This window comes from Argiope bruennichi, chromosome 3 (genome assembly GCF_947563725.1).
Source record: "Argiope bruennichi chromosome 3, qqArgBrue1.1, whole genome shotgun sequence".
Classification (NCBI taxonomy): domain Eukaryota; kingdom Metazoa; phylum Arthropoda; class Arachnida; order Araneae; family Araneidae; genus Argiope; species Argiope bruennichi.
This window is the reverse complement of record NC_079153.1, coordinates 21,099,261-21,126,325: the sequence shown is the minus strand read 5'-3', so window position 1 is coordinate 21,126,325 and position 27,065 is coordinate 21,099,261. Positions and strand designations below refer to the sequence as shown.

At 30.8% G+C, this 27,065-nt stretch overlaps 1 protein-coding gene across 1 annotated transcript in view; it reads right to left on the bottom strand.

Annotated features, from left to right (window-relative positions):
• Positions 1-15,578: 15,578 nt before the first annotated feature.
• LOC129964235 (cytochrome P450 3A21-like) overlaps positions 15,579-27,065 on the bottom strand; it is a 49,446-nt gene continuing 37,959 nt past the window's right edge. The window contains exons 11-14 of the mRNA XM_056078966.1: positions 25,486-25,574; positions 20,780-20,923; positions 19,209-19,371; positions 15,579-15,763 (exon numbers count right to left, since the gene is read on the bottom strand). Coding sequence (XP_055934941.1) covers positions 15,662-15,763; positions 19,209-19,371; positions 20,780-20,923; positions 25,486-25,574 — 498 coding nt within the window. The 3' untranslated portion in view covers positions 15,579-15,661. The remainder of the gene's footprint in view (positions 15,764-19,208; positions 19,372-20,779; positions 20,924-25,485; positions 25,575-27,065) is intronic.

The following is a 27,065-nucleotide window of genomic DNA, read 5'->3' as shown; positions in this document are numbered from 1 at the left end:
ATGTTTTTTGGATTTGAAGGAGATTTGAAATGCGGAAATTCTTCAAGATATGGAGTTCGAATTATTTGCCCATTACAACAGTTTTTCTTCCCATATTTCAAACACGAAAAAGTGGGAAAAAATGATATTTTACCAATATACGATCGCCTGACGGAATTTTGAACTCCAAAGTCCATCCACTAACATTGTTATTATCGAAGAAAAAGCAATCTTTAGATATATAGTGTAATTTTATAGATTTGAAAGTGGCATATAACTTTTAAAAAAAATTCTTTACTCTTTAGAAACATTGGAATGTCATCTATCTTATGTAAAAGCAATTTATTTTAGTTAATCAAGTGTTAAATTTTTTATAATGAAGTACATGGTGATTTTCCATATTTTCAAATGACCGTATAATGAGGTTGTTTCTGTGTGCAATATTTTTAAATTCTTTACCTTTTTCACTTTCAGCACTTAAATTCCTTACTACTTTTTTTCCCTTAATGATTTATAATGAAATATTTTTCAGTCATCTCAGTTATTCTAAACACCTTCGGGAGTGCGAATGTTCCTAAAACCCGTGTCAATAATTTTTCAACATTTTCACTTCGCTCCAAATAAATTTTATAAATGTTAGCCCTCATTTGTTTTAAACGAAAAAAAGATTTTATATGCTTTTTTTTCTATAAAATATCTAAATAAAAATTAATATGTTTTTAAAAACACGCATTTATTTAATTATGCGGATGATTTAACGATTCAAATTGAATTTCTTTCAATATAATTCATATTAATGTGACATGCAATGCTATCAACATAAATAGGATTTATTTTCATTTTTAAATGAACTACGCATCACATTATAACACTGCTTGAATTTTTAATGGAGTCTCTAAAATATACATTTAAGATATCCTAAACAAAATAAACTTTTTTTATTAGAACTTTGTAATGTTGCTCGGAATAATTGATTTGAATTTTTCTTTCGTGTAATCATTTCACGAATGAAATGTAATCATTTCATTTTTCATTTCAGTAATAAAGAGGTAAAAATCAATTATTCAGTCAAGCCGAAGTTCGTATTCAAAGACATTGGACATTTGACCATTAAAAAAATATATTCATTTATTACTCATATGATTACTGCGAATATAAACTGATTTTCCACTAATAGAAAAGGAAGACTATTTCTTATGGAACCAATCTCATTAATGTTCCGAATACTGATAATGTAAAATCTATTAAACATTTTAATATTTGAACAATTGACTCACGTTTCCTCAACTGCACGTAAAGATATCGAAAGCTTCAAACTAGAGTAACTGTTACGAAAATGATTTTATAATTCATTAAATGTGCTTGTTTAGAATGGCAAATCGTAGATTCTACAATACAACCATTGTTAAGCGGCAAATAAAGCGATTATTTTTAAACTATAGCATGGTAAATTGAGAGCATATAAATTTTATTGATCATTTTTAATTTAAAAATGTATAAAATTATTTATTAATATTGAATAATTCCAATATCTGAAGAAGGAACAGCATATTTTAATTTAAAAAAGGTAACACACAAGTTATGTATGTATTTCATAAGGTATGTAAATATAACATTTGTGGAATTACAGATTGTATAAGTTACTCTGTCAGCAATTCATTTTACAGAAAAATTCGGCATTTGCGAATATTCAACAAAGGAGCTCTAAAAGTATTAATGAAATAATTGTCAGAAATCTATATAGCATTTGATACAAATTGGTGAGAACATGATTGGCGAGAGGGAGCAGACCAGGAATACGTACCACGTACGGAATACCAAATGGTACCACAAATATGCAAATAAACCGAATGTATTTCTAAACCTGCTTTGCTGGATGGATCTTCTGGAAGATACTAAGAATACTCTCAAGCGAAAGGTAGCGCATCGCATGGTTTTGGTGATGTCTTTATTAACATTTCTAGGCGGTGCTATCTTTACTGTCTTAAATGCGATCTATGAGTCCACGTCGAAACAGTTGCCAATTTACATGTTCAATAGCATCAGTGGATTACTGATGCTGTCCGAAATGAGACTGAAGAAGAAGGTGATATCCAGTGTTCTACAAATGCTTCAAGAAGTTCGGCCCTACGCAGAAAGCATAAAAACATCATTTTACTTCTATGGAATCTGCTTTGTTCATTTCATTTCTATATTTTTACTCTCATTTCATATTTTTAGACGCATTGAATATTACATAGAAACCAATTTTTATTTCAATTTAGTGTTGGTATTTCTCACTGTCATTGCTAATAGTGTTTTATATCTCTTATTTTCGACCTTCGTTTTGTTCTTTCTTTGCCTGCTATGCCGACGGATTTCCTTCGAAATTCGCCATTTGTCGTGTGAGATCTCAATAGTTTTGCCAACAGATTTCACTATCTCTAAACAAGCAGATTTTCTAAATCGCTATCAAAAGCTGGAGGACATTCTCAATAAGCTACAGGATTTATTTTATTTCATATCTTTTGTGTTCTGCTTGAACAATTTCATTTCTTGCTGTGTGAAAATTTTATGGTTAGTAGATACAAACCTAGAAAAAAATAGTTTCCTCGTGGTAGTTTGCCTTTTTTTAAATCTTTCTTATTCTGCCTTAAGTCTTCTGGTGTGTTTATGGATTTTTGGTGGCCTGCCTATTGATTTGCAGACATTTATAACTGGGTTTCAGCTAAAGGTAGAACAGAGATTGATACTTCAGGGTAGCGAAGATAAAGTCGATTTTGGCAGAAGGCTAAATGACAGACCCGTTTGTGTTTTATCAGGGTGCGATATTATATTTTTTAAGAGAAGTTCCATTCTTATTTTAGCAGCGTTCATTGTGATTTATTCACTTCTTTTGTACAGGCATTAAAATCTCGGTCGCAAGTAATATGCTATGTGGTATCACAAACTTATTTACTATATATTTCCATATATTTACCATATATTTATTACTTATTTACCATATATTTCCATATATTTACCACTTATTTACCATACAGTTCCATTCTAATACTAGTGACTTTCATTGTGATTTATTGTCTTTTTTGCACAAGCATTAAAATATCGACAGCAAAGAATATCCCCTGTGGATTCAGAAATTAATTTTCTAGAATATTCTGTTTATTAGAGCATTTTGCCTCTGCAAGACATGCTTCACTGAAAATTCTCGAGTACGGCTATGAAATCAGCTCTAGTAATTTCACATAATGCAAAAAATTTTTTTTTCAGATTGAAATTCCCTATCTTAATTCTTGCATCTCTTAATCCAGCATGTACAAATCACTAAAAACATTTTTTTAAAAAAAACTTGACAGAATTGATTCATTTATAACAGAAATAGAATATTATTTGTAAGAGAGGGCAGTTAAGGAATACTCTCGAAGAGTAGAAGAATAAATGTTGCCTCAAATTTGCCAAAGATTTAAATGTATTTCTATTCTTCTTTGCTGGCTGGGTCTGCTGGAAGATTCGGACTCAACTCTTAGAAAATGAGTAACTTAACGCATCGCTTTAAATATCTTTTGATCGATATTTCTCCGTGTTTCTCTCATTACAGTTTTAAATGCAATCATCGATTCTACTTGATTCCATTAATCGCTAATTGACATGTTTAATTACTTCTGCGAGTTATTCATGCCCCTAGAAATGATACAGGAAAGGGAGGGGGTCATGTTCATTCTTTTGCAAAAACTTCAAGAAATTCAACCCTACGTAGAAAAGAAGAGAATCATTATTTTCTTCTATGGAATCTACTTATTTCATGTTATTTCCAAAATTTAGGAGTAGTGTTCTAGTTACAAAACTTCAGTGGCAAAGTTTTCAGCATACCTTTACATAACATTCATGTTATTCAAATATTAATAGCATTTCTCAAATACTCACAGTGTTTTATATCCTTTACTTCCTAACATAGATTTATCGTTTTTTTTTTGGCTTCTTGTGCCAACAACATGCTGCGAAATTGGTCGATTGACTTAAGAGATGGACCAGAAGAATTGACAATTTCTAAACAAAAAATTGGCGGCCTTCTCAATGAACTGCAAAATTTGTTTTATTTCTCAGCATTTTTGTTGTGTATGGTCAATTTCTATTTTTTCTGTACTCATATTGGAAAGTTAATAAAAATAAATGTATTTAAAAGATGATTGGCTCTTGTTAACTTCGTTCGATTTTAATTTTCATGTTCTGTGTTCCATCTAATGCGAAATTTATAGATTCTCAGCACTTTGCCGATTGAGAGTTAGTAGCTATAAAAGAATAAATTTTAGGCAAAAAGTTAAATGACAGGTCAAATTTTGTATCATCGGGTTGCGGCATTTTATATTTCAAAAGAAATTTCTTACTAGCCTTGGGAGCATCCATCATAACTAACACACTTATTTTAATCAAGCATAAAAATATCAATAGTATGCATCCAATGTAAAATGTAATATCCTCTGTTATTTGTCAGAAATGTACTCAGTTGAGAATCTTGTTACTCCATTTTACCTCTGAAAAACAAACTTCTTCAAAAAAATACACAAGCTCTAACAAAATTTTTCCAATTATTTAATCAAATCAGTGTTAAAAATGTTACAAATGGAAATAATAAAAGTTTTTGCTTGAATTCCATCATAACTGAAAGATCCCGTCTATTGCAAGTAATTTTCTAGTATTTCGAACAATTAATTAATTAGGTGATCAATACATGTGAAAGTTTTGATTTTAATTTTTTATATATTTATTACATTACATTTTGCACATTAATATCTCATTTTTCAACAAAATCTCCTCTCAGATTCAGATAATTGCCATTAGAATTGACTGTTCATCATATAACTGACATCTTTTCACGGTTAGGAGGAAAGGCCATGTCCCTCAAACAAATAAATGGTGTCTCAAAATTAACGCAAGATTTAAATTTGCCACCATTCGTGCAGTAAAGTGTAGGCAAAAATTCGTACAGCAAAGTGTAGGTAAAAAATTTGGCAACTAATAGTTTAGAGTTAATGGAGTGTTGGAGTGTTACACGATAACCTGAGATTTGAATTAAATAAAAAATACACAGTTTTTTCCCCTTAAAATTGTTATATTTTTATTAAATCATGAAGAACACGGGATAGGGTTATGTATGGAATAACACATATGGCAATTGGTCTCCATAGCTTTGCTGGCACATACGCACTTTTTTTGTCGAAATTTTGCATGACCACTTTGCATAAATGTGGCTGAATTTAGTTAATGCATCATTGAATTTCCTCCATCAATGCATGCGCACTTTTGAGTTTGTTGGACATAGAACTTTGACTTCAAATAAACCCATAATAAGAAATCCAATGATGTTAAATCTCACGATCTAGGTGGCCAGTTCTCAAATTCCCGAATTATGGCCTTCAGACTTTCATTATTTTTGAAATATTGTTCAAACTATCAAAACACTTTGTTCTATCGTGTAAAGCTCCATTTATACTAACCCTAAACTTTCAGCTATCAAATGGTTTTTAATAGGGTTGCAAATATTTTACTGCACGAATAGTGGAAAATTCAAATCTTGTATTAATTTTGGGGCACCCTATATTTATAATGATAGAAACAATCTAATGGAACAGGATATGTCTATTGGTGTGGAGTCAAAATTGGCATGAATCAAAAGCATATTATAACTTTCAATGTCCTTTGTATTTGCATTTTCGTAGAAAATATTATCACGTTTTTCGAAAGTTTTTCATCTTATGTCTTTTGCAATCTTTATAAAAATTGTATCTAAAAATACTGTGCTGAAAAAATAGACTTTTGAAGTAATAAAACAGAAGAATCAACAAGAAACTTTTGTGAAATTATCTGAAATTTTTAATTAAATGATACAATTGTTTTTGTTATTTAAAAATTTAAAATTTAAAACGAAAATACAAATTAACTATAACAGATAAAGAAATATTTAAAGAGTTTAAAATTAAAGTAGGGATTAAAATATTTATGATCCTAAAATTCCAAAATAAATGAATTTATACTGGATCATTCATCATTCCGAATTCGTCCTTTCGAATTGTACCATTTCACCGATCTTATAAGCACGGCCTTCTTTGGTTAATGACTTAAGAAAATTAGTAACAAGTCATAACTAATAAAAAAAATAACCCCAAATTTTCTTTCATATAATAAAGATAATATCTCCCTCCCTTAACATAGAAATTGTAGATTTTGAGAAAGACCATGAACCCACGAGTACTCAGATTTTTATTTTCACTCATGAGAGATATGCATTTCGTTGTAAAATGAACTGCATTTTTTAAAATTCATATCTTTATTGGAAAATAATTATGGAAATTCGATCTTTGACTTGAGTATAACCTATTTTACAGAATCATTTTACCGTGCCTTTAGAGAATTTTCGCTAACACAAGACTATAGTATATTAGTTCTCTGTCGGGTTTTCCATACAGGTATGATTAAAGTGGGAAGGTCGCATATCAATTTCACTTATTTAAGTTACAGCCTCTTTGAATTATTGTATTTACATTCATAAGAAAATATAGACCTCAATAAGACCACCAATCACTTGGTGGATTTAGCTCCAAATTTGAGACTTATTTGCAGATTATATTATAAATTTGTGCACCAAATGTTATTCATCTAGCTCTTTTCGTTTTGTAATTATATACACACACATAGAGACAGATTTCTTTTGAAAAGATTTCATGCGTTATTGGAGAAAAATCTACAAATTTGGTGTAAAGTCCATATTACAAATTTTATCCATTTCGCTTAAAAAAATGTTAGAGTTCTCAAATTCACAGACAACCATATATAATTTTTGAAAAATGTATTTTTTTCATTCAGGAATTTGGATTTGAAACGTGAGAATTTTTCAGAATTTGGAAATCGAATTTTTCGATGATTGCGACAGTTTCTCTTAAAGTACTTCATGCATAAACAAATTTTTAAATGTTATCTTGTCCTTGTGTGATGGACTGACGGGAGTTTGAATTAAAATGTTCATCTCTTGACATTGTTTTTATTGAAAAGAAAGTAACTTTATTTATGCAGTCATTTAATAAATTTGGAAATATCATATTTCTGTTTAAAAAGATTGGTTACTTTTTAGAAACACTCGGATGTAAAAAATTATATATTGTACTTGTGTATGGACTGACGGAGAGATTGAACTAAAAAGTTCATCTTTTGACATTGTTTTTATTAAAGAGAAAGGAACTTTATTTATACAGTCATTTAATAAATTTGGAAGTATCATATTTCTTTTAAAAGGAATTGGTTACTGTTACTCGACTATCATCTACTCTGTGTAAAAGGAATTTATTTTGTTTGATCAAGTACCAAATGAGCAATGCTGTTATAATGAAGTTTGTTGCAATTCTCCTAGAAGTTCAAAAAATTGCCTAAAGAGGTCGCCATTGTGCGCAATTGTTTGAATTTTTTGCATTTAATTTCAGCACATACACCATTTACTTACCTTTAATCTAAACACCTATACTAATGTGAACTAATATGAATATACCTAAAGGTAGTGCGAATAGTTTTTATGCCATTTTGCAACATCCACACTTTGGGTTCCAATAAAATTTATAAATTTTAAATCACATTTGCTTTTATAATGTAAAAGATTTTGTTTGTTTCAATCATTAAAATATTTAAATTAAAACTAATATGCTTTCAAAAGCGCGAATTGAACTAATTGTCCAGATGATTTTAAGTTTCAAATTCAATTTCATATCAGTATAATTCCTATTAATGCGACAGGCATTGCTATCACCATAAATACGATTTATTCTGAAATGAATGATCACGAATCATATTATAAAAGAGCCTAAATTTTTAATGACGTCTCTAAAACATCCATTAAAAGTATCTTAAACTAAAGAGTCTCTTTTTTAATAGAAGTTTTGAATGCAGCTGAGAATGATTGATTTGAACTTTTTATTCGTGCATTTATTTCAATGATAAAGAAGGGCAGTCGAAATAAAGTTCTTCTCTGTTCAATGCAGTTTGGACACTTGTTTATTATGAAAATATATTCCGGTATTACTCATATGATTAATGGGAATAAAAAAAATAAATTTCCACTAATAGAAAAGGAAAATAGTCTTTTATAGTACCAATCTCATTAATATTTCGAAAATAGGCAAAACAAAGTCTAGGAAACATGTTTAATATTTGAATAGTTGACACTCTGTTTTTCCATCTGGCTTTACATTTACATATAATTTAAAATTCACGAATAATGACTAAACCATCAATTGTTATTAAGACATCATAAAATATTTTAAACCACTGAAATGAAGTAATTTAAAAACACAATCTTTCTACTGCTGCTCAAAGTTGTTCAAACGGAAGCTTTTTCCAGTATTCCATATATCGGTATCAAAAAAAGTTTGAACGATTTTATTCAACATAAATGATATTTAATTAGAAAAAATTGTTGTAAAGCTATACGATAAGAAAATTCTAACATATAGATTCTTTTTTATTATTAATTTTGAAAAATCTTCTTAAATTCGTCTTTGTTTAAACAGCAACTAGAGGAGTGAGTGAAAGAAATAATTTATTACTATTTACTATTTCAATTATTATTTTAAAAATAATAAGCAGCAATTCAATACTTCAGCAGATGACTGGCGAGAGACAGCAGTTCAGGAATACACGTCACGCACAGAATACCAAATGGTACCATAAATATGCAAACGAACCCAATGTATTTCTGAACTTGCTTTGCTGGATGGATCTTCTGGAAGATTCAGAAACTACTCTCAAAAGAAGGATAATTCAGCGCACCGGTTTGGCGATCTTTTTACTAGTATTTCTTTGTGGTGTTTTCACTGCAATTTTAATAGCGATCTATCTTTTTATTTCTCTAGAGGTGTGGATTTACATGTTCAACTGCATCAGCGGATTATTGATCCTGGTTGAATTGAGATTGAAGAAAAAGATCATATCCACCCTTCTACGAATGCTTCAATAAGTTCGACCCTGGGTAGTAAAGAAGAAACCATCTTTTTTCTTCTACGGAATTTGCTTTGGTCATTTCTTTTCTATATTTTTAGTTTTTTATAATGTTTCAATGATTTTAACATTTTTTAACTTTTTTGAATCCCCTGAGATGATAATGCTGCTGTTGCTTCTCCAAGTCATTATCAGTGATGTTCTATACCGTTTATTGTTTACCCTAATTTTGTTCTTTCTTTGCTTGCTGGGTCGACGGATTTGCTGCGAAATTCGACACTTGACGTGTGAGATCTCGAAAGTTTCGCCGGAAGATTTTACCATCTCTAAACAAGCTGATCTTTTCAGACGCAAGCGGAAGATTGAGGCATTCTGAATAAACTGCAGGATTCGTTCTACTTCACTTTTTTTTTGTTCTACATGGTCACTTTCTTATCTTGCTGTATTGAATTTAAAGGGTTAATTGAATTACACAGTTTGATCGACTTAATTTGGTCCTCTTTAAATTTTTCTTACTCTGCCCTAAGCCTTCTGGCATATTTATGGATTCTGAGCGGTCTGCCAGTTGAGTTGCAAGCATTTATAGCAGAGTTTCAGAAGAAGGTGGAACAGAGATTGCTACTTCAGGAAAGAGAAGATGAAATTGATTATGGTAGAAGGTTAAATGACAGATCCGTTTTTATCTTATCTGGTTGCCATATTATTTATTTCAAAAGAAGTACCATTCTAATTTTAGTTGCGTTCCTAGTTAGTTATACACTTCTTTCGTACATGTATTAAAATTCCAGTAGCAAGTAATATCCCATGTGGATTTACAGACTTATTTGCAAGACGTATTTCTGTTTGTTAAGGTAGTGCTTCTTTGCGAAGTATTTCGAATACTGTTTTGGAATCAGCACTAGTAATTTCGCACAATGAAAAAAAATCTTTTCTGATTGAAAGTGTCACCTTTGATTCCTGCATCATTTAACAATCAGGAATATAGCAATATTTTTCTGAATATCAATTACACCACGTGGTTTTGGAATCGATGGCTGATTTGTCCCAACTTTTGCACCTTAAATCACTTTTTGTGTATTAGAATAAAACCATAGTAGACGACAATTTTTTATTGTTTATATAGTGGCCGGTGCTGAAACAGAAAGCGAATATAATGTCAAATTGAACAAAAGAATCCAGTTATCACATTTGGCATATAAGCATGTAATGACATCATTGTGGAGTATATAGTGATATCATATTATGCAAGGAATTTTATATCTTATGTTACTGCTTTTTTTTCAATAAAACTTTGTTGGAGCAAAATTATGACTTTTACGTCATGTTTGTACTTTTAAATAATTCTAAAAGGGACATGTATTTATCTTTGAAAATAAATCTTAAAATTTTTTATCATTATTTTGAATGAATTGCATTTCTAAATAGTTGAACATTTTCATCTTAATGGCATTTGATGCTCATTGAAAAATATGATTCCATTGAATAACTTATTGTACTAGATTTTCAAAAATGTACAATTTTCTTTGTTAATCAACAATAAATTGACCTATTTTTTAGTGCTAGATGATTAAGTTCTTGAAGGTGTATTGAAGGTATTAAGCAGGTAATTCTATATAAAAGTTTTTTTCATGTTCTAGAAAAGTACAATATTATTTGAAATAAGAAAATAAGTAGTTTGCTTTGTTTTTAAGTTCTTCTTAATATTTTTTCAATCTGACTTCACTATGGTAAATAAAAGTGTGAATATCATAAACAGGATAGTTATAATTAAGATTATATTTTGAAAATCCAATATAATAGCAAAAAAATAGATTAAGTTTTCCAGCTTGAGTTCAAAATATTTTTAAGAGACGTAAGAAATATTTAAAGAGATTCAAGACTCCAAAATATTTAAAGAGATTCAAGAAAACAAGCAAAGCAAAATCTTGCTAAAACTTTAACGAAAGAAATCGCATATTTCACTTTCGCCTGCTAAAAATGATGGAAAATTAGTTTTAATGGTTTTTTCAGAAGACTGGTTCGTCATCTTTTTAAACAGGACAAAAACTTGTGTGGTAATAAAATGATGGATGATTTTAGTGATACTTCGAATGTATTATGATTGCAAAAAAAATCAATATTTGCACCCAGTAATTTTAATTAATTAAATTTTAAGTAATTAGTGCAAGGGATCGTCTGTGATAAAGCTGGTTTTTTTAGATTTTTTTTTATATACAAACATGTTAACAATAACAGTTTCTCTAACAAATAAAATCGATACTTCTTCGATATAGATAAATGCTTTCTGATAAGAAATGAATGGAGATGCCAGATGTGTTTTAATTTATGCCCGAAAAAAACGTGTATGATCAAGATAAATTAAAAAGAACATATCATGAGATGCTTGGCTACAAATAGGAAAGTTAAACAATGTTTGAAATCTTTCACGAGTAAGTATGTTTTTCATGGCTATGTTTTGCTGAATGGATGTGTTTTCTGAATCTGAAAATAGTATATTGTTTGATGTGTTTTCTCGTATTTTTGCTCTGGCAAATATCAATTGACAATGATTTATATTCATGCAAGAACTTTTCGATGGAAATTATTACTGCTTCATGATAGTTCTTATTTCTTGAGCACTCTCATCTGGTATAACACAAGAAAGAAAACAGAACATTCATCAGATCTTCTGCGAATTGTTTTCAAGAATTGATCATTAGTCTGCCCCAAATTTAAGAAGCTGCTTTTCAATTCAACATACAGTTTACCTTTCATATACTCGTCCGTAGACGTAATAAGACAAGCTGTTTTTTTAAAAAAAAAAGATTGATTCCACAACTTATATGATATTCATATCAATTCTTACGTTAGAATTCGGATTAACAACCTAAAATTGATAGAGAAATCTTGCACAGATAGAGATGTCTTGCATAGTTTTATAAATCCGACGTATGCCAAATCTGGTTTATCTATTGTATTTTTCACTATGCTTGCATTCTTTGTCAGACGGATCGGTGATATCGCAGACAATGTTAGAAGTTGTCCACAGCTGGAATTCGCTGTCCTCAGACATAACATAACACCATCCTGTGTCCCAGCTGCCTATAACACTGAGATATCTAACCAGTTGGATGAGTACAAGATGGAAGAAAGAAAGAGAGATACTACAAACCATCCAGGGATCTCCACAGAGATCACATCGGTGTCACGTCCTGGACAGCTATAGAGATATTTGAAAATGTGAAGCAGCAATCAACAATCCTGCACAACTCATTAAAATATTTTCTGTGCCATCTTTTTTTTGTATCTTATGTCCATTTCTATTCATGTATGGCAATTCTTGGGGCATTAATTGTGGGCACTAATATACGAGCTGAAGATCATGTTGTGTTTATTCAGCTCATTATTATCTTTCTCAGTTTTTCTGGTGGATTGGATTTCTTACTTACTTGTGGGCGGTATGTGTTTGCCACTCAAAGAAGAGAGATAAAGGATATGTTTCGAAAGAAAATGAAGCAAAGGTTTTTCCTGATGGACAGAAAAGATGAAGAACGCATGCAGACAAAATTCCTAGGTACTCCTACTTTCGTGATGCCTGATGTGAAATTCTCTGGAGAACTTTGGCTGGAACTATTCTCAAGTATACAGTTCTACTAACCAATAAAAATTAAATTAATAGATTATTCTATAAATCCGGAAAATTCATTAAAACTGTTAGTGTCATTTGGTGAAAAGTCTCTGTTTTAAAATCAGAAAAAATTTAAACAAGTATGTCATTAACAAGATTGTCAGTCAGTTCTATCAAATAACCCTGTGAATACAAAGTTTAGGTTTAAAATACCTTCGAAGTTATAAGTGACATTATAAATGTGTTCAAAAATATTAAATCATTTTTTCCCTCCACTTTCATTAAAAGTGAATAATCCAGCACAAAATTCTCTATAAATTACATTTGGAACAACTCTATATTCAAAGCAAATGTATAACAAAAACGACTATTTAAATAAAAATTTAAATTTTATTTGAAAGCATAAAGCATATATACAAAAGTACAAAAAATTATTTAAAGTATTTTTTTTTTGAAAGATACACTAAATAACACTGACACATGTACATAAGCCTTTTAGCTTTGATTGCATATTTTTTCTTTTCGAGGTTGAAAACTGGGAGTACCAAAGCTGAATTCTTCCTTACATATTCAATGCATCATCCATTAATAACAAAATACTTAGGTGCAGTATTAATTTACAAGGACGATATTAGCACTGGCAAAGTTGAAAGATCCAGATTCGGAATTTTTATCATATATTCGATGTTTTTGTTCACTACATCAGAGTACTTAGTTTCAGCATTAACTTTCTCATACAATTTCAGCATTACTTCTTACAAACAACATATGAATATTGTTGTTGTCTTTACAGCATTCTCTGGACACTTCAATAAATTGGGCATAGATTTGCAGGCAATCAAACTAAAAATTCATTCATCAAGAAAACTATCTCATTTAAAAATTTTCTTTGAACTTTTTTTGCCATTGCAGTTTTTAAATATCCGTGCATTTCTGGTAACGTTAAATCATCACGATGTTGATAAATCATTATTTTTATCTTTTTTCAACAAATAAATTACAATTTAAGCATTTTGTGATGTCCGTTACTCATATGATTGTATAAAGTTCACAAAAATGGAAGTATTTCCGTGACTTAGGGACATTATTCAACATGGCAGAAAGAACTTTTCTTTTCTGTTAGATGGATGCTTATGTTGAGAAATACCTAATAAAAAGTGGTTATTAATGCTGCAGCATATTAAATGAACGTAAATAAAAAAACAAGAGTCACACCATGGCGGTCTTTTCAACTCATTTAATAAATTATTTTTAGTAATAAATATTAGCCAAACTGACAACTACAATCGAATTTGTGCATACAGAGTGTATGTTATGAAGTGAAGTTTCCTAATGATACAATAATTTTTATATTAATCAAAACCATTCATGCGTAACCTGTTTCTTGGCTTGTCGTTTATGTTCGCATGCTTATATTTAAATTCACTGCATCACACACACACACACACACACACAAAAAAAAAAAAAAAAAAAAAAAACTGCTCTTCTTGACGCATTCTCAGTCCTATGCACATTTTTCATTCGAAAGTAAATGTTCCTCAAGTATCAATGGCCTACAAAAACTAGATTACTGCGTGCATGACGCAAAGTTTTTTTTTTTTTCATACCTCGATACACTACTATTAATTGCTTTAAACCAAACTTTTCCTCATATACACCTTCATGCCATTCATGCCATATCGATTAAGCTCACATGCTCATGATTCCAACAGTTGCACCACGGAAAATCTGCATTGCGTGATATACACCGAAGTTCTAAGCATATTTTTCATTCGTCTGTATAATATTTTACTAGCACAAAATGCCCAAAAAGATTGTTAAGCTGTATACCCGATATTAACCAGCATTCAGAATATCCAATAACATTTTGGAGTAGTCGTTTAATGTCTTGTGCTAATAGGATAAATTTCCTACAAGGACTTATTGCCTACAATAATTAGATTGCTGAGTTGCTTTAGAAGGATCCATGGCGATTCCTGTTTCGTTATTTTTTTTCTGTTTCATTCAAAGATACACCAAAAATAACTGCATTTCTCCCTACATACTGAATCCATCTGCCATAGCAATCTCCACTATAACACGCTCCATAGTGTAGATGGAATCTCAGTACTACTTTGAATTTGAATCGTCTTTTAAGTCTTTCTCTAAAAACATTACGATGGTTTCTAAAGCAAACGCAGAACAAACATTTTGTCAATTCAATAAATACATATAAACACGATGACTTAAAACGAGGAAAGAGAAAAGGTGTTTAGATAGCAGCAAGCATTGGGGAATCTGGGAATTCTCATTTTAAAAGATAGGTAAATACACAGACTTGATTGTAGCGGCAGAAAAGCAAAATCAGTTTATGCGGTGTCAAGACAGAACGCGTTACTGAGACAAACTTTCTAAGAAAGTAAATTTTCCAGCGGGACGTATGCTGATTCTCACACTAGCAGAACCGCACAAAATAAGTGAATAAAAGTGTATTTAATTCAAACACCGAGTATTTTTCCTTGAAAAAGCAACTGCCAGATTTAAGATCCATTTTCAAACATTGTAAAAAATCAGCAAATATTTTAGTATTTTTCAAGTCTTGCTAGAAGAAGGATCTTTTAGACTGCTCCGGCATATTCTTATTATGTTTTTCCCTTTGAAATCATTAAAGAGTATTGGATATATTGCGTTGAATGAAATTCCGTTCGAAATTGTGACATTATCCAAAATAGGTGCAATGAATGTCATTGTCTTTTTTTTCTAATTTCATGATATTCTTAAAATTATACATTCTTGGGGGAAAGAGGGCAATTTGCAAGGTCAATGATTGGAATCATGCAATATTGTGGAAATTGGTTCATTTGCCCAAAATAAATATATTTTTGCTATTTCGTTATGAAGATTATAGATTATTATATTGTAGATAAAAAAAACATGGATCAGAGTGATCATCATGTCCGACATGAAGTATACAAATAGCCATGCTTAATCAAAGAAGTAAAATTTAAATCATCATGAAATTAATTAAATTATTAATTTCATCCATGCAAGAAAGTTGGAAACAAAAACATAAACATTTATTTTTTGTAAAAATAAAAAAGCTCTAAGGTCATTTAAATTGATTCTTTTGTTCTTGTCTTAGATCACAGATAACTGTCTCACATCCGTCCTTTTTTCCATAGTGAGGGGAAGATCAGTTATCGAAAGGAGTATCATTCCTTTTTTATATTCCAGCGGTACCTGAAAAGAATAATGCACTTGTTATCAGTCAAATGAATGAATGGTTTAAAGTAATTCTTCTACAAAACACCGTCACACAATAACATTTTAGGCTTTTGATTCGTCTAACTTTAATTAATTTTTAAATTTATAATTCTACAGTATTTATAATAAATTTATAAAATTTTCAAATTTTAATTTTATAGCCTTGATAGGGAGGGAATAAGAAATTCAATTGAACATCATCAAGAAGCACGTAAATATTAACAAAAAAATTAAAACAGTGAAAAGTCATGCGGTAAAATATTCTTAAATATTTTAAATTTATTAAAATTAAAGAAACAAAATTTTACGGAAATAAAATTAGAATCACTTATATTTTGAATTTTAAAGTGGTTAAAAAATGTGTGTGTGTTTGCAATAACATCTTACAAAATGATTGATAAAAAATGTTAGCATTTTGATTCATTTTAGGTAAAATCTAATTAAAATTTTGAAACTACTTCTAGCACCTGCTATTCAAGAATGAATACAGGCAAGAAATAACGACGTTTCGATCAATGCTGTCTGCCTTGCAGAGAATTCAGAACGAGTTTTGATCAATAACATAATTTACATTAATTTATACACTGAATTCAGTCTATCAACATCGTCATTTTAACTTAAGATCACTCACTAATTACTTGGATCCGACCGTAGGCACAAGGAGGGCCATCATTGGACAAGTGACAACCCTTCCCTTGGGAAGTAAGTGCTATCATCGATGGGAGGTAGCCAATACCCGCTTCTTTTTGTACCCATCAGGCTGGACAGAAACAACCATCATACTGGAAGCTTTCCATCCTCATTTTAAAGTTGCCACCCAGTGAGAGAATTTTATTAAAAAACAACTATATCCAAAAGGTTTATAAATTGTGATGAAAGTAATCAGAGAAAAAATAAAATGCTTTTCATCCAGCTAATTTAAAAAAAATCATTTCTTTGCTTTCAATTTTAAAGAAAGTCAGATTATATTTATACGATAATATTTTTGACTCTCTGTCAATTGCATGATGCGTTATGCACAGGAAATAATGGCTAAAGTAAAAATTGCGTGTTCAAAAGTCTGTGCTCGGAAAGCACTTACAACATCGTAATTTACAAATCTTTGATACTGGGAGTTTTTTTTGATGAAGCAGTCAGTGAGTAGCTTCTGATATTTATAGATGAAAATCTAGTGATGAAATCTAGGATGAACGGATTTCAACGAAATTCGGTATATAGACTATACACGAGATGTGCTCCCGGAATTTCAAAAAAAAAAAAAAAAAAATTAGTTCCAAAATGGCCACCAGAGGCACCTCTTCCGGAAAAACATTAAATTTATCACAATAAACGACCAAAACGGAGTACAGAAATCATATTAACAATCCAGAACAAGAATTGTGAGTAATAAAATTTAAAACTGGGAAAAGCTGTCAGTTCTTGGGAAAAAATGTCCAAATTTGCATGCTGGCGAAGAAGAGGAAGTTTTATGCAAAACGGGTTGGGATATGAAACGTTTGCAGACGTTGTTAGGTTTTTTTGTCGTTGTTTCAGGCTGTAATAATAACGTTTTTTTTTTTTTTTTTTTTTTTTAGTTGAAAGTATGTTATTGGTGAATCTGTTTTACAGAAACAAGGGGAATGCTTCTGTTGAAGAATCTACGACGTGGACCAGTGTCTACTAAAGGTATTCGGGCCATGATTGGGAGATTTGAAGCGACGGGGACAATAGGAGTAAACCTGTCACATCATTGCTTGTTGATGCCGTCAAGACAGCTATTAAGTCATAAATTTTGCGGGCGAATGAGGGTGGTCACAGGGAGCACCTTTCTCTATATCGCCCTGGACATGATTAACAACTGCTTCTCTTGTGTAATTTCGTTCTAATCTGTTCTTGTTTCTGCAACCTGAAATGTCCCCCCCCCCCCCCAAACAGCGTACTGTTATTTTTTCCTTGCCTTTACTTATTATGTTTCGATGACAAGGTGATCAGAAATTAGTCAATAAATGTTAATATTGTTTCTGCATTCCGTTTTGGTCATTTATTTTGCTAAATTTAATGTTTTTACGGAAAAAGCACCTCTGGTGGACAGTTTGGAACATTTTTTTTTCTTAAATTCTACTAGCGCCTCTCGCTTATAATCTATATACCAAATTTCGCTGCAATCCGTTCTTCCGTTTGCATTGTAGGATGATGTTCATAGGCGAAATTTAATTATAACCATTCTGTTCTTTGGACGTAATGATGGAAGCTTTCTTTATTTTGGTGCCTTTTGAAAAGCTTTAGAACATGTAATATGTAAAATCAGAATTAGGGATAAATATTTAACCCATTTAACTTATAGAAGTCTCATGCTTGTCATTTTTTCATAAACCAGTGATTTGACTCAGAAGTTGAATTTTAAGCCAAAATGATTCATTTTAAATTCGCAATTCAGTATTGTCGTTTCGCCTAAGAAATCTAGTCACCGATACAATTCCAAAAAAAATGTTAAATTAAATGTATTTTTTGTGCTATTTCACTGATTTTAATAGTAAAATTCTTCATGAAAAAGCAATAAAAACAACATAAAAAGAAAAAGAGGTAAAAACAATAAATTCTGTATTGTCTATCATATTGTCAAGTTCTCAACATTTTCATTAATCATCAATATTATTACCAACCAATAAGTTTCAATCAGGATTAGACCACAGAAAACAATATTTTTATCAAAGATTTAATACAGGAAAAAATTTGTTAAATGATGTGCCTGGCCACTACATATTTGAAAGCGTTGCTGCCGCTGATGTAGCATTGTAGATGTGACGTCACGAAAATAGTTCAGAATTGAAACGGGAGACCACGTGTGTGGCAATAAATAAATGAAAAGAAATTACAGTCTGTTTTTCTGTGCATTATTCATTATGATCATGAAATGTCATACATGATTGCATATATGTATTATGATCATGAGTATTGACAAAGGTGAAAATTCCAGCGACCTATGTTTCGAGCAAAGCAGCATGTGAATGAAAGATTCAATGAAATCATAAAACTGGTTTCAATTTCATTACAACATTAGAAAGTAATCTTTCGAATTATATTTGAAAGCATTTTGAAAAAATAATAAAAATTACGTAACACTTCGTAAGAAAATGAAAATAAAGCTATTGATTTTTTTTTCACTTTTAGGATGTTATAAAATTAATTTTGGAACAATTATATGCAATGAAGTTATTGCTGAAAAGCATAAAAGTTTGGAGTTAATCGTAATTAATAAAAATTTTGAAAAATTCTCTTTAAGTGATAACTCAAGATTTGCCTAAGAAAATATTTCCGGCTAAATTTCAAGTTTCCATTTCTATTGGTTTGGGAGTTCGGATTTATATTCATATTTCGGATTTATTTCATATTTTTATTCCGGATTTATATTCATAGATTTATACAGAACTTTTATTCATACCTTTGTCGTAGAGTGCGGCTTTAGTCTGAAATGTCGGAGAAGATTGCTTATGCACATCTTAATTTCTAGCAGAGCGAACCGCATTCCGAGACAGTTTCTGGGTCCTGCACCAAACGGTAGATAAGCGTACTGGGGATGCTTTGGTTCATACGAATCCATAAATCTGAAAAAAATCAATGGTGTTAATAATATTATTCATAATAATAATAAAATTTTATTTTCAAGCACGGTAAATTACTTCAAGTATTAAATATTTTAATTTGTGGTGTGGCTTGCTTCTGAACGATTTTGGACAGAATTTTTTGACATTCCAATGAATTTTTAAATCAAATTACAAATACAAGAAAATATTTCATTAAAAAAATCTGCTTTAGGGATTATTTTATATTATATGATTTAATTCGATATTTGATGATTTACTATTTTAAGTTCATAAACCTATATCAAGATAATAACCAATTAATATTTTTAAAAAGGTTAAAAATTATTGACGATGTTATTCAACTGGTGCCAGATCAGATGATTAATAAAAATATAATTTTCAATGGCTATTAGAAGTGTTTGATACTATATTAATACTGGGAATTCAAACGGTTTTGCAATAATATAAATCCATTGAAAAATCGGAAATAACAGCATTAGAAAAACAAAAATTTTCTTACACACTTACGCTAGAGTCAATTTAAGTAATTGGGAAGGAAATCTGCAGACTTTGTCATTTTCTTCGATTTGAAATTATCGTATGGGATGAAAAATATTCTATTATGTTCTGAAGGGTTTATGTTCTGGAGGGTTCAATAAACAATATGTTTTTTAAATTGATTTATTAATTAAACAATCTCAATTATAACAACGCTCATAATTACCTCTGTATGTTTCCTATTACCTCTAGAAACTATGGGTAATTGGGAATACCTGTTTTTACTTTAAATCATAGCTTAGAAATGATTTGAAGATAATATATTAGAAATTATACTAAACTATTGCCTATTGCTTTAGAATTCATTTTAGCGTCCGTTCCCAATTACTCCAAAGTACTGCTTTCCATATATATATATATCCCAAATTTTGTCGAGAAAAATCAAGAAATAAACCCTTATGATAATAGACTGAATTTTATGAGACACAAGAAGGAAATATCTAAGACATAGGACCGCACTTCAAAATGGTTAAGGACTAACAGTTCAATTTAGAAGTAGAATGCAAGTTCTCAGTTCAAATAAAACATTAAATCTCCTACTCATTAATTTCTCTTTACCACTACTACACTACCATAAATAGTCAACTTATGAGATAGGATCTGATAGAATAGTGTGATAGATAGATAGAATAATTTAAACGAATCTGGAAGCATTTTGACAACAAATAGTAAACGATATCTTACTATATCAAAAATCACAATCCATCACATGACAGAAATATGACTCCTGACAGAAGCTTCCACCGAATTACCACGAGAAAAAAGAATACATTTCATGAATAAGATTTGTACTCATTTTTAAAAAGGTAAGTGATAGTCTAAAATCTAACCTAGATAATTTTGAAAAAAAATTAATAAAAATTCGAATTACCTCTCGGGATTAAACGTCTTAGGATCCTGGAAAAACTCCGGGTCATAATGCATGGCCAAAGTGGGAAAAAGGATCCGCATGCCTTTTGTTACGACTATACCTGTATTTCCCAGCACGTAATCTTCCACCGCCGTTCTCTCACCTCTGCGGGAAAGAAACCACTTATTAGCTTATTATTATTTTTTTTAATACAGTGAATCCTCTGATCCATGATTCTGAAGTACATTGTTTTGCTCTGGCCAGGATTCATACCCATATTCATTTCATATTTGCAAGCAGAAATGTTCATTTAAATTGTTTTCTTGTTGTCTTTAATTTATGAGAATAGATTTGCTACAATATCTTCCTACTTTCAAATCTTCAGTGTACCATAAATAAAAGACAAGTAGAGAACAAAATGAGTTTGTAACCAAAAATTAGATTACTTTCGCCATGAAAATTCATGCATTTGTCATTTTGGTCGACAAGATTTCCGATCCCCCCCATCGAAGATGAAATGGATTGTTTCTTTAAATTTCCTCAATGGCCTGAAAGTGTTAACCTCCTAGTCTATTTTTTAATTACGGGAAATGAAATGGTCACGGGAAGAATGAAAAAATCACTCGTCTCTAAACAGCGTTCTCGGTGAAGGGAGATAAGAATTGCTAATCTATTGCAACAGAAGATCATATCAAATCATTAATCGATTCAGAAGAAACGGAAGATGGAGAGATCCCAAGCAACGAACTCTCTGATCATCATCCAAAATTGCGATTTCGGAAGGTTCGGAAGGTTCTTGTTCTTTATTTGTTCTTTAAAAGAAATTTAAAAAACTAATAAGTAGACTCAAAGGAATGCATCAAAGGAATGGATCAAAGGAATGATTCAAATGAATGATTCAAAGAAATGGATCAAAGGAATGATTCAAAGGAATGGATCAAAGCAATGATTCAAATGAATGGATCAAAGGAATGATTCAAAGGAATGGATCAAAGCAATGATTCAAATGAATGGATCAAAGGAATGATTCAAATGAATGGATCAAAGGAATGATTCAAAGGAATGGATCAAAGGAATGATTCAAATGAATGGATCAAAGGAATGATTCAAAGGAATGGATCAAAGGAATGATTCAAATGAATGGATCAATCAATGGATTGGATCAAAGGAATGATTCAAATGAATAGATCAACCAATGGATTGGATCAAAGGAATGATTCAAAGGATTCACATCACTGGCAGTGCCCTATTAGCAGAAAATGCCTAGCAGCATTGTTATGATATCTTCATGATTTGGCTGCATTCAAAATATCGGACAATATCGTGGTGATATTGTACGATATCTTGTGTTAATAGAGTAACGTTCTTCGCAGAGTGAATCGCAAAACCCGATCTGCCAAAAGGGCAAATGAGTGAATTTTCACGGCAATTATATCAAAAAGTAATCTTGTTTGTACATACCTTCAAAATATATTCACTTTTTTTGTTAACACATTCATTTGTTCAAATAATCATTTGTTTCGATGGATCCCCATAGCCTATTTTACTGAGATCCATCGTAGGCTGAAAGAAGGAAAAAATAGTTTTTACATAACTTATTCCTGAGAAATGATCGTTTAATAAACGACATCATCTATGTGGATTTCCCATCCTTGACAAGAGGAATGAGAAAAAATACTGGATTTTTTGGAAGCAATAAGGATAAGTTTATAATTCTTTTTTCTCCAATTTAAAAACAAATTTTCTCAACTTGATTACGAAGTTATGCAAAAGATACAGAATCTAAATTCAGTTTAATGAATAGATTAACTAATATTTATATTCTTGTAATATGCACATAAGGATAGAAAAATTTAATCTTTTAGAAAATGAATGAGAAATTGATACAAAATTCATACTTCACAAGTATGAAACAAATCGAATGAAATAAAGGTATGTAAAACGGCTATTAATATAAAATTCAAATTTAAATTAATTAATTGATTAACTGATAATTCTTTTGCCGTGAATCAAATTACAGCATTCAATTCTGAGCTTCAGATACAGATTATATAGCCTAGATTACTGAAAAACGCGTCTTAAATCTGATTTGATATTTAATACTAATTTTTATTGTTTATTAACTTTTCCAACGCAAAATAAGATTGTTTTTATTTTTTCATTTCAATACTTGCTTATAATCTGATAATAGGTATTCCAAACATATCATTTACCTCAAAAAAATTTTTTTACGCAAAAGAGACATTTTAAACGATTATAAAAGATAATTTGAGGCTCGGCCAATAGATGGCGCTCTAGTACATATTTTATAGCAAAAGTTAAAAATTCACTTGAATAGCTACGTTCTGTTCTTTTTTAGTGATGGTGATTGGTGAGTGATGGATTCAGTCTTTCTGTGCATGGTTAAGCGAACTTGTATCTTCAATACTGAGTATTTTTATAAGATGAATTACAAGAATCGGTTCACTTAAAACATCTACATTATGCAAAATCAATAGAAATTTGAAAAGAGAAATAGATGGGGAAAATTAGAATATCGCCATTAATTGGCGAATATGCCAGTGTTGAGGGAAATTTTTTCTTGGCATCATCCATCAAATAATTCAAGATACTGTGCATATTTCAACGATATTGTTAATGAAATGTGTCTGATGGCTATATGGTGAGAATATCAATAAACTCGATAGCGAATAACAGAAATACGTGATGAGACGTTAACAAAAAGGTTGACATCTTGCTATATTAAACCCCTTTCCCATCCTAGATAACAAACTGTGACATACAGGAAGTGTTTTTTATCCAATTTTTATACTATACGCCAACACTGTGCAATATTAATGTTTTTAATGTTTATTAATGTTTAAGAATCATCATTACGAAAAGCTGAAATACAGTCACAGGTAGGCATAGGTAACTTAATCAATATGAACAGATGTTCGTTCTATTTGATATTATGAATTGAGTTTCGAGAAGTGTCTGTTTCGAATTAAATTGAATTACCATCGATGCAGCGAATTCTGTTTGCGAATATTATGGGATCATAAGCCGACAACTGGGCACTAGACACGAACTGTGGATAAATGAAGCTAGCGTCACACTTGACGGGAATCTTGACTTTCAAAAAAGTCTTGAAATACCAGGAAATGTTACACAACATTGCTATTGTATGAAATATTCCACAGCATTCAAAATATCGAATATCGTAAAATAAAATTGTGTTCATTGAATAATATGAGGTTCCAATCAGTCATCAGTTGGGAGAGTCAGCAAACATCCAGTTTCGTAAATGAAATCGAATAATTCAACCTGATTCACATCAGATTCTATGTGCATTTCTCCAAACATGCATTTGCCGTTAAAGTACCAACTCGACAATGTATCAATAGAGTAACAGCATGATCTTCGGATACAATATTACGGTGCATTGGCAGAGGTTTACCCATTTATTCAATTGAATAATCAGAACAATGTACTTACTGGACGTAGACGCCCGGAGAACTAGCTATGCGATGTTCCAATTCTACAACAGTGAATTTTTTCCTTAGAGCATTTCAAATAATTTATACATCGGACATTAATTAAATGAGAAGCAATTTTACTTCCTCTTTCCCTTGCTAATGGCTCATCTGTTAATATCTCTCTGATGGACTGGATTCAGTTTTTCTCTCCAAGCTACGCAAAATCTTGCCTAGATTTATAGAGGGGTAAATTAGAAGTTTCTCCAATAAATATTATTCCTCATATATACGCAGCTGTTTTTCATGTCTCAAGCAAAGCATCGGATCAGATATGATTTCATCATTTTTATAATGATAGAGGTATTAAGGTTACTCTGGATAATTGTCATCCTTTGAGAATAAAGAATCATATCTTGCTAAGTTTATGCAATCATTATGGAAAAACCTGTGTTATGTATCAGATGATTCATATTAAAAGGGTCAAAAACAAAATATACCTATGAAGCTTATAATTAAATTTATTATGAAACTACAATTATCCAAGTTTCTTTAGCTGTTCTATTTGTACACTTCCAAAGACACAGCGAATATTTTTACAGTATTCCAATTCATGTCACAATCGTATTGGAATATCTCCTGAATCCAATACGTCATTTAACAAATATCTCCGTAACACATGTCACATTGTTGTATGAGGCACATTCAGCTTTGCACTCGTCCGACACGTTGACGTTTAGGGATTTCATGAAACATTTCATGAATTTTCTCGGCCATTTCCATTTTGACGTTTGTCCTTTTCTGGATCAATTTTCTTACATACGCACCTCGTGTCCTGAAACTGCTTCATACACTGTTTTATGTGGTGATGATGCGATAATTCATTACCAAATATCTTACGAAAATGTATCTGAATGATAAATAAACTAAAGTAATCCAGCATATTTCAATATACAGAAGACTCCTGCATGGAGGATGTCATTTTGATAATGGTAGTGACAAAAGCTTTCTCCTATCAACTTCTCTAGCACTGATTTCGTTACTGGAACAATTTTCGCTATTACCAGATAAAACTCATACAATTATAGCTTCAGAATAAATTTGTTTCAACTAAATGAATCAAATGCAGAATTTGTACTATGCTTTTTGTCTCGTTCAATATGAATCGCCCTGTATATAAAATATCCTTCGAAGCTTTTAAAAAGAAGCACAAATTGAATCTATTTATTTAACTTTGTTAATTATGATATTGATTGCTGTTGATTAACTTACGAAGTTATGGTTGGATGCATCCTCAAGGTCTCAGACACCACGGCATCCAAGATCTTCATTTCCCGCACGGCGTCATAACTCATTTCTCCCTGCAAGGATAAATAAAGCAGCTGAAGTCTTTCAAGCGTTGATAATCATTATAAAAGACAATTAATCGGATAATATATTATTTCTAAATTAAGATCATTTACTGCGATCTTGCTTTAAATGGCAATTAAGAAAGACTATCTTATTATAAGATTTTTCTGATACTAACACAGAATTATACAATAGTTACAAAGATTCAAACAAAATATAAAGAAATGAATAAAAAAATTAATGAATTGAAATTATTTTCTCAACACAAGAATTTTTCCTTGTCGATTCCAAATCATTACGCTGAAAAACTTCAAGAAGTTTTTAAAATTTTGCACATGTAAAAGAATTATGCCATTTTCCGCTGAACATGACAAAGATATTATGAAAACAAAAGCTCAAACCCAGTTTCATCCACATAAAATAAATTTAATACAGACGAGTAGCTCACAGTTATAGACATTCAAAGCTTTCCTTCCGAAGGAAAAAGATTGTGGCAAATTTCGAGAGTTATACTTTCTCGTATGTGAAATATAGAGGAAGTACTCGTCAAAAAATTCGAACTTGATGTTTTGATGAGTCTCATCGTTTCATGCCCTCTTGAGATCAAAAAACACATTTTGGGCATTTTACTGTCTTTGAATGCAATAACTTCAAAGCGCGTAGAGCTCAAAATCTCAAATTTGGTATATGGAATTATGATTAAATGTTTAGATTTCTATCAAACTTTGAGCGAAATCCATTTCTAGGAAGCTGTCTATTTGAGTACAAGCGAACTCGATAAATACAAAACGTAAAGAGTTACGTAGATTAAACTTCATACACATGTTCAACATCTAAAATATAGGTATCAAAATTTGAACTAAATCTCCCAAACGGTTGCTTATCAATTGAAGGGTTTGCTGCAAAAAGGATGTAGCTTCAACCTAGGGGAATTTGTAGTTACACACACAACCATGCGGTAAAATAAAAATAAAAAATTGTTAAATAACTCATAATTTTTGAAGAAGTACAGTGAAGAAGACTTTTAAAATACGACTTGCAATCAGTATGCATTTTTATCCATTATTAAAACATTATTTAAAAACAGGTAAAAATGAATTTGAGATCACTATTTCGTGCAAATACTGCATGTCATGACCAAAAAGGGCCAAGTTTTTACACGACCTTAAACACAGCGGGTATAGCAGTACCGGAAAAATCTTATTTTACCTTCACATTTGAGAATGTTTGAAGTATAGCATAGTTCTAAATGGTAACATTTAAAATCTTGCAGCTCATTTACAAGTAATCGGGCAGTATTTATAGTCGAAGCACTTATTTTGCTCCCATTTTAAACCTCAATACATTGTTCTTATTAGAGTTCTTATAAATATATACTGGTATGTGATTTTATCACTCCTTTTTATTCTGTTTTCCTGAGACATTCTTTGTCGTTTATGTATGTGATGTGTCATGCTAAAAGTACTTTCAAATAACGTTTTAACTGAAGAGACAAGCAGAAT